Source organism: Podarcis erhardii, assembly GCF_964252035.2.
Source record: "Podarcis erhardii genome assembly, chromosome: 5".
Taxonomy (NCBI): Eukaryota; Metazoa; Chordata; class Lepidosauria; order Squamata; family Lacertidae; genus Podarcis; species Podarcis erhardii.
Genome location: NC_138509.1, coordinates 46,383,628 through 46,393,238, shown reverse-complemented (window position 1 = coordinate 46,393,238; position 9,611 = coordinate 46,383,628). Strand labels below are relative to the sequence as shown.

General features: G+C 46.7%; 1 protein-coding gene across 1 annotated transcript in view; it reads left to right on the top strand.

Annotated features, from left to right (window-relative positions):
- Window positions 1-4,939: 4,939 nt before the first annotated feature.
- Window positions 4,940-9,611, top strand: part of HTRA1 (HtrA serine peptidase 1) — a 43,531-nt gene continuing 38,859 nt past the window's right edge. The window contains exon 1 of the mRNA XM_081863856.1: window positions 4,940-5,469. Within this exon, the coding sequence (XP_081719982.1) occupies window positions 4,971-5,469 (499 nt within the window). The 5' untranslated portion in view covers window positions 4,940-4,970. The remainder of the gene's footprint in view (window positions 5,470-9,611) is intronic.

Sequence of the window (9,611 nt, the reverse complement as noted above, 5' to 3'; positions counted from 1 at the left end):
TTTTTAAATAAAGAAAAGCCGACCTGTGAAAACTTTATTCTGTGTAGTATAACAATCCTTTGGTTCCCATCATTTTTTAAAATAGTGGTCTCGCATCTCATACAGATATGGTGTGAAGAGTTATTGCAAAAGGCCTTTTTTGTAATTGTCAGTTGCTTGTGGAATTTAGGGTGGTATCCAACTAAACACTTCCACTAGCACAATGGAATTGTCCCTAGTATGACCCCCAAATCTGTTATGGGCATGCAGGGGTCACACAGGGAGAGGAGTAGGAAACCTCTATTGTGCAGCTAAAACTCCTTGCGCTGGCAGAACTGTTTAGTTTGGGTATCATCTCGGGTCCAAATGACCTCACATGCATACCTTTAGTTATATTGGTTTGCTTCAGCAGTTAAGCCAGGCATAGGCAAACTCGGCCCTTCAAATGTTTTGGGACTATAACTCCCATGATCCCCAGCTAACAGGACCAGTGGTCAGGGATGATGGGAATTGTAGTTCCAAAACATCTGGAGGGCCAAGTTTGCCTATGCCTGAGTTAAGCTTTACAGCCCGGTAACAGTTTAGGTTAACCTATTTATTTTAGCATAATAGCAATGTTATAAACAGCTGCTTATGCATCATTTCCCCCTCTGATAGTGAACCTAAGTGAGAAGTACTTGGCTGCTTTGGAAGCAAATGGGGGCTACTAAAAAAATGACAGTGACTGCTCCGTACACAGGGGACACCCTAGTCATGTACAAGTACTTCAGCTGGTAAATGAAGAGTGTTGTTTTACAACAACAAAACTGCCTAATGGGAATCTCTTGCATTTACAGAACTGGATGGCCATTGAGCCTAGGAAGGTAGGCAGAAGGCTCCTAAAGCAGGAGATGAATATTCTTTTCGGTAGTGGACTGCATTCCTTCAGGGTTGATTGCTGAGAGTTGCACGATGGCAGGTAACAGTGCCAAAACCACCAGTGGGTGGGGTCCTCTCTCAAATCAATATTATTTTAATCATATTCTCTTGCTGTGTGTTGACAGCAAACAAGAACAAAGGCATTTGTTCTTGTTTGTTTCTTAGGGGAAAATGATTGCTTTTCCTTCTCAGGAATTTGTGACTCCCTTGAAAACTAGTGGTTACGGCAATACATAGTGTGGCCTCACAGCCAGTGCCATGTATCAAACATAACCTTTTACAGTAAGCCTGCAACTTAATTTAACTTGTGTGTGTTCAGCTTTACATAGTTGTCCCCCCTTTTTTTTTACAAATTAGAAAGGGAGCAGATGGTGGGGCGGGGTGGGGGTGGGGGTGGGGGTGGGGGTGGGGGTGGGAAGTCTTTGCCAACCCAATGTGTGCCTAATGTGTTTTGACTACATGCCACTTTGGCTTTAGGTGTGAGCCCTGTAACATAACCCTATTGAGGGGTTACTGTACTGCAAAAATGCTTTTCAAAACTGAAGCAAGGCAAATATATATGGATTATTCAATTTCTATACTGCATCATATATTTAAAATGTCTCTTAAGCAGTGTACAAAAAATAAAGCAACAATAGACAAAATACTAAAAAGTACAGTTACATATAAAAATGTCACATTAAGACAAAGTTGCTAATATATATATAAAAGTATCTTGTAATGACATGTTGACATAACTGAACCCCAACACGTTGTATGGTGCTGAAGAGAAGCAACAAAAAACAATTGTGATTTACTGTACGGGATTTTACATTTCAGAACTACTAACAAATTGCTTTATTTAGCCATTTAATAATACCAGTTAAATAAGGTATTGGAAAGACATATAGTTTTAACTTCTAATTTGTACAATACTGTAGGACTCTTAAAAAAAATAAAATTAGAATCCTACAGTATTTTACAGAGACTCTAAAACTCTAAAGCTCAGTTTCACAAATCTGCCTTGACTATGAATGCCAGACATAAGATTTGAAACCAGTCGTACCGTTTTGTTAATGCTCACTGGTCCATCTTTTTCTTAATCATTTTCTTGTGATTTTTCTGACCCCTTTTCATCTCTACAATATACCGGTACTTCTTATCGTGAAGCAAATAATAATAATAATAATAATTTATTATTTGTACCCCGCCCATCTGGCTGGGTTTCCCCAGCCACTCTGGGCGGCTTCCATAAAAACCAGAAATACACCAAAATATCACAGATTAAAAACTTCCCTGAACAGGGCTGCCTTAAGATGTCTTCTGAATGTCAGGTAGTTATTTATCGCTTTGACATCTGATGGTAGGGCGTTCCACAAGGCGGGTGCCACTACCGAGAAGGCCCTCTGCCTGGTTCCCTGTAGCTTTGCTTCTCGTAATGAGGGAACCGCCAGAAGGCCCTCGGCGCTGGACCTCAGCGTCCGGGCAGAACGATGGGGGTGGAGACGCTCCTTCAGGTATACTGGGCCGAGGCCGTTTAGGGCTTTAAAGGTCAACACCAGCACTTTGAATTGTGCTCGGAAACGTACTGGGAGCCAATGTAGGTCTTTCAACACCGGTGTTATGTGGTCTCGGCGGCTGCCCCCAGTCACCAGTCTAGCTGCCGCATTCTGGATTAGTTGTAGTTTCCGAGTCACCTTCAAAGGTAGCCCCACGTAGAGCGCATTGCAGTAGTCCAAGCGGGAGATAACTAGAGCATGCACCACTCTGGCGAGACAGTCCGCGGGCAGGTAGGGTCTCAGCCTGCGTACCAGGTGGAGTTGGTAGACAGCTGCCCTGGATACAGAATTGACCTGCACCTCCATGGACAGCTGTGAGTCCAAAATGACTCCCAGGCTGCGCACCTGGTCCTTCAGGGGCACAGTTACCCCATTCAGGACCAGGGAGTCCTCCACACCAGCCCACCCCCTGTCCCCCAAAAACAGTACTTCTGTCTTGTCAGGATTCAACCTCAATCCATTAGCCGCCATCCATCCTCCAACCGCCTCCAGGCACTCACACAGGACCTTCACTGCCTTCACTGGTTCTGATTTGAAAGAGAGGTAGAGCTGGGTATCATCTGCATATTGATGGACACCCAGTCCAAACCCCCTGATGATCTCTCCCAGCGGCTTCATATAGATGTTAAAAAGCATGGGGGAGAGGACGGAACCCTGAGGCACCCCACAAGTGAGGGCCCAGGGGTCTGAACACTCATCCCCCACCACCACTTTCTGAACACGGCCCAGGAGGAAGGAGCGAAACCACTGTATAACAGTGCCCCCAGCTCCCAGCCCCTCTAGACGGTCCAGAAGGATGTTATGGTCGATTGTATCAAAGGCCGCTGAGAGATCCAGCAGAACTAGGAAACAACTCTCACCTTTGTCCCTAGCTCACCGGAGATCATCAACCAGCGCGACCAAGGCAGTTTCAGTCCCATGATGAGGCCTGAATCCCGATTGGAAGGGATCCAAATGGTCCGCATCCTCCAGGCATGCCTGGAGTTGTTCAGCAACCACGCGCTCAATCACCTTGCCCAAGAATGGAAGATTTGAGACTGGGCGATAGTTGGCCAAACTGGCCGGGTCTAAAGATGGTTTTTTAAGAAGCGGTTTGATGACCGCCTCTTTCAGCGGATCTGGGAATGCTCCCTCACAGAGGGAGCATTCACCACCCCGCAGAGCCCATCGCCCAGCCCTATGTTGTGGCTGCAACATAGATTTATATAACGACATTATATCAGCAGTTTTATTATCCATTCCTTTTTTAATGATTGCCTTTTTCAGTCATCAAGCTATCCACTATGACCCCAAAGGCAGTTCCCACCTGCTCAACTTCCATGATAGTATATGTGAAATGAAAGATTTTTTGCACCAACATGCATAAGATTTCATTTGCCGTTCTTTCCCTTATGCCTGAAGAGGTCTTTTTGGAAATCTTCGCAATCTTTGTTTTATCCACAATTTTGCACCATCAGCAAACCTGGCCACCTCATGGTTCACCCTTGATTTCAGATCATTTATAGGGTTGCCACAAAATTCCTGACACCTGCAAAATTGTTGAGTGCTTTTTTTAAAAGGAAACCACCAAAATAGTGATTTTAAGCTTATGGAGCTTTTCCCGCTTTTTCCATAGCATTGCCATACATCTGGGTTTCCCCTGACATTTACAAGTACGCAGTTTTGGCAACCCCCCCATGCCATTTCTACACCTTAAAACTAGGACATGTCAGGGATTTTCCTGACGTATGGCAAGCCCATCACTTAGGAGCAACTTGAAACCCCCAGTTCCCAATCCCATCCTTGGGAGACTCCGGCTTTCCCCATCTCTCCATTCACAGAACTGTCCACTTATTGCTACTCCCCGCTTCCTGCTGATTAACCAATTTCTGATCCGCCCGAGGACCTCTCCTCTTATTCCCTGACTGCCGAGCTGAGCTCATTCACACCTTCCCACACGCCTTATGCACACGCCAACTCTTTGAATGGAAATGCCCATTAACTTTGGGGAGGCGGGCGGCGGCGGCGGCCTCCTCAAATACATTATTGTGTTGGCGAAGAGAATGCCCGTTGCCAGAAAGGCTGAGGTTGCCAGAAAGCGCGGGCAGCGCGTAGCTCCGCCCCGCCGGCATTAAGCGCTCGCAGCTCAGCGAGCTTAGAATAACTTTCCCGGCCCAGGCTCGCCGCCGCCGCCGCCGCCTCCGGCTTGGTGGAAATGGGCTTTGGCGGGTGCCAGCTTTACGGCTTGCCGCGGCGGCGGCGGCGCGTTGCCTTTCCTGCCCCGGCGGTTGTGTAACCCCGCCACGTCCCCTCCCAGGCGGCGGCGGCGCGGCCAACCGACGGGCCGCTCTCCACGCGCACGGCATCTTCTCTGCCTTCCCTCCCCAGGCGCTCCGTTTAAAAGCGGCTCTCCCCGCCGCCGTTTCCATCTGCGCGCCTCGGCGAGCCAGGCGGCCAAGCGCTCTGCTTGCAAACCCTTCTGCCTCGCGCTCCAGACGCGGCGCCTTTCTCCGCCGGCTTCCCGCCTTTTTCTGAGAGAGAAAGCGCGCCAAAGCGATGAGGGGAGCCCTGTGGCCTCTGGCGCTGAGCTTCTTTTGCCTGCTGCTGCTGCTGCTGCCGCCGCCCGGCTGCCGGGCTCAGCTGTACGGGCGGCGCTTCGAGGAGCGGCCTTGCCCCGAGCGCTGCGAGCGCGCGCGCTGCCCGGAGCTGCCGCCCGAGTGCGCGGGCAGCGGCGAGTCTCTGGACCCGTGCGGCTGCTGCCCGGTTTGCGCCGCGCAGGAAGGCGAGCCGTGCGGGGGCCCTCCGGCCGGGGAGCCGTCGTGCGCCGAGGGGCTGCTGTGCGTGGTGTCGCCCGGCGGGCCCGGCGTGGCTGCCTCGGCCACCGTGCGCCGGCGGGCCAAGGGCGGCCGCTGCGTGTGCGCCAGCAGCGAGCCCGTGTGCGGCAACGACGGAAGGAGCTACGGCAACGTGTGCCAGCTGCGGGCGGCCAGCCGCCTCTCCGAGGGCCAGCGCCAGCCGGCCGTCATCGCCATCCAGCGGGGCGCCTGCGGGCAGGGTAAGCCTCTAGCGGGGCGGGAAAGGGCTCGGAGCGGGGATGGCGCAGTAGGAGGACCCCTCGGGCGCGCAGGGCGCTACCCCTGAGCTGGCGTCCCACGCTGGGCGCATTTGTTTTTCGGGGCGCTTTGCATATGGTCAGGAGCTCTTACAAAACAGAACCCGACGGCTTCCCAAGGCTCAGGTCTTGTATGGGGAAAAAGGGCCAATTCAGATAAGGCAATCAAATGAAGGTTGTAGCCAAATATAATATTTGAGAGCCCCCCCAAGTTTAGTATTGCCATTCAAATGGTGGGTGCTGGAAGAATGGACAAACTTTAACGATTACTTAGCTAAATTTGTTAAGTTAAACTAATTGGAAATAGCTTGCAGGCAATAGATTGGCTTAGGAATTTATATATTTAACATGTACAGTTTCGAACTGAAAAGCTATAAGGATGTTAATGGACTAAGTTAAGTTTATAAAAATTACGATTTGGAAAGCCGTTATAAGGATATGCATGGAAATTCAACCAAGGGGAAGCGTGGAAGTCACTTAACAATGTCAGTAAGTGTAATTTTAATAGGGTTATGATTTATGTTTGTTTGTGTGTGTGTTTTGTTTGTGTATAATTTTGTGAAACTTTTTTTGGAAAAAAACAAATGGTGGGTGCCCACCGTGTTATGTGATCAATTATGTGGGGCGGGGCTTACCAGCCCCCACCCCAGTATTTTATTCAAGTTGGCACCCCTGTGGAAACGTATGAACATAAAATAAAGAAGAAAATACCGAAGAGCGCCAGCAGGCTTTCCCCCTTTCGTTAGCTATGTTCCTTTAAAAATCAATCAAGCCATCAAAACCTCAGTTGGTTTCCTGCTCAGTATTGAGGGTTTGTGTGTGGGGGGGTGCGCTTCTTGGGCTACAGTTCTCCAGCGTCAGCATCCACCTGTCTTGTGTCCTATTTCTGGCCTCTAATGGTGGTAGCACAATAGAGAGAGCTCTAAAGTAGAACCATGGGGATTACTGATATGCAGATGACTCAGAAACCAAATTCCCTGGTCAACACCTTGGAGAGTTCACATTATTCTCTCCCTCTTCTCCCCGCCAATGTGAACAATAGTTATGAGCCGTAACACTGTCAGTGGAGAGGAGAAAGTGTGCTCGGAGAGACGTTTGCATATGGGTCGATGTGGTCTGATTTAGGAGACGGGGAGAGGTAGTTTGTGCTTGTGGGAAGAGGACAGGGGTAGGACTGGGTAGAAAGGTCATGAACTGGAAACAGAGGCAGGGGAAACATCTCGGCTTGATGCTGAACAAAGAGAAGTGAGTGAGATGAACCTGGAAAAGCCCATTTTTGGATAGGCACACTGAGAAGTGATCTGATGGGGATGGAGGGTTTGTTTTTGTTCATTGTTTTGCTGGATTCTAGAGTGAGGGTGGGGAGTGTGAAAGAAGCCAATGTTGCTCTAGATTTTTGTTGCTTTTTAAAAAAAGTAAATGATCAGTAATATAGATTTGATTCTTCTCATTAAAAAAAAAAGTACAATGGCTACCTATAAGCATATCCTCTAATTCTATTTTACAGTGGCCTGCTATGAAATGTACTAAATATAATGTTATGAAGCAGTTGAGCAAGACAGCATAGGGTGGGTCAGACTGTCTGTGATAGTGTTACATCCATTGATCATAGTCCCTTGAATATTTAGAGCACAATCCTATAGATTCAGATGTCAGCCTGTTGCAGCCTTCATCGTGGATAATGTCTCCATATCTCAAGGAGCTAGTTTTCTGTTACTTACACTTGAAATCTTACACTGTCTTTTGCTTGAGGGTCATTAAGGGCCAAATTACATAGCAGGTGAGTGCTTGCTTAACTCTTTCTACTTTGGCCATTTCCCTGCCTTAACGTCCCCTCACCAGCTGCTTTTCCCCTTGCAGGGCAAAATATACAAATATACAAATACTTATATGTTTCTTCTGTGGCCAGAAAACCATGCAATGGTGAATGGAAAAGCAGCCAAGAAGAAAGGGTTAATCAGTCTCCTTCCCTCCATTCAAATTTCCAGAATCTTCCAGTTACTTTTCATAAATATCTATATTCATATTAAGAGACAGTTATGCATTTGCTGTGTAACATTTGGCTTGGCTTGACTCTAGCTAAATATTTTCATTTGAAAGAATATTATTGAAAATCAACAAGAATTATGCCTTGACTAATCTGCTACCTGCTGTCTGCTTAAGGCTGCACTCCCACACACATTTACCTGGGAATGAGTCCCACTGAACACACTAGGTTTTGCTTCTCAATCAACATAGGGTCTGTCTGTAAGGCTGCAGTCCTAGCACAATTGGGAGTAAAGACCAGACTAGATGCGTGATAAATCTGTGGGCAAAAAAGGGTCTGCCATTGTTTCATTGTAGAGTGGTATTGTTGAGGTGGGGTGATTTAAAATGATCAATCCTTCCCCCTGCTCACTATCTAAAATGATTTTTTTTAGCTGTTTTTCTCCCAGCAATAGAGGTTGGTTCATTAGGGCCAATGGGTCACTGCCCTACAAACATCTTGTCTCCCCTTCCTCAGCCCTCACCTGCTTGCCTTCTTATTTACAGTCAGTCAGGGTGTGGTTCTGCCTGTCTCAGGGTCTGGCTTCCTGTCTTCTGCCCCATCAGTCCCAACGATTACTAACCAATTACTAACCACCACTGTCTCCCAATGAGGCTCCATGAAGTGGATAAAATCCCTTTAAAAAGTGGCTTGGGGTGTAAATGGAGGGGATACAAGGATTCATCTCTGTCAGCCCTCTACCTGCACTTTAAATCATCTCCACCCAACCTGGTTTAAAGAGAATTAGCAGGACCTGAGATAAGTTGTACCACCACCCTGCCCATTTGCATCCTAAGTTCTGTACAGCTCAATTTGTAGGTAAATTGGCCTCGAGGAATCTGGCTACATGCATGTTATACATTGATAGCTAGTAACTGTGGATCATCTGGTAATACATGCAGTGAAAAGTTCATTGGGCTGGCGACAGAAGTTTTAAATCTGGGATTCTAGAACTAAGCTATGTGGTCTGGAATGCACATAGACAACTTGAGTAACTTTGAAGTACCTCCATCCTCCATTTATAAGAATGTGACAGAAAGGTTATATAAACATCTGGCAGACATTGGGATAGAAGGTACGGGAGCAAACACTTCATTCAAAAAAGAAAAGCCTGAAACCACATTTTAATGAAGTAGAATAAATAGCTGCTTTGATGTTGGGATATATCTGTTCTTTACACATTAAGCTTTAAGGAATCTATTTTCTTTCTAGAGTCCCCTTCCCCCAGTATATACAGAAACACACTTCAAGCAGCTGTTGAAGAAAATCAAAAGTGGTTGCTAGAACCTTTAACCATTCATCCATTTCTACATTGCAGTTTTTCATGTTTACATACTGTTTTTTAAGTCCTTAGACTATTTTACACATTTCGTATATGAAAATAATATGGGAATTTACTTTACATGAAACCATCCCCCACAGCAAATGTAGCTGGAAGGCTTAATCTAAACTTCTGTGAAGAGCTTTATGACTAGGTGCCCTTGAGTCAAGTGACATCATGGAAAATATAATTAGATGTGCAAAGTAAGCAGCAACAGTGGGATGAATGGTTGCCATAAGCCTATGGACCACTTCTTGGCAATACTAAAACCCATCTCATCAGAATCTGCACATTATTTGTTAGTTTGATATGGTGCATTTTGTTCGAGGGTAGACAAAATAAAGTTCACAATGTCATTTTTATTAAAGTGTATAGAGTAATCAAGCTGATCAGTGCTGAGAACCAGCAGGGAGATCCAGCATTTTTTTTTGGTCAGGGGAGATTTGAGCCCAAATCCTGCTCAGCTAAACTTATGATTGAACAGAGGTGCATATGATTCCACTTTCATGCAAGTTACTATTATGTAATCTACTTCACAAGACTGTTGCATGCAGAAGGTTGTAGGTTCAAGCCTTGGCTTCCCCAAACCCTGGAGAGCTGCTGCCAGCCAGTGTAGACAGTACTGGGCTAGAAGGACCCAAGGGTCTGGCACAGTATAAGTCAGCTTCCTGTTGTTGCAAAACTGTATTCTGTGTAGGAACAAAGAAGGCTTCACTGCAGTACTCTTTAAGTGATTAG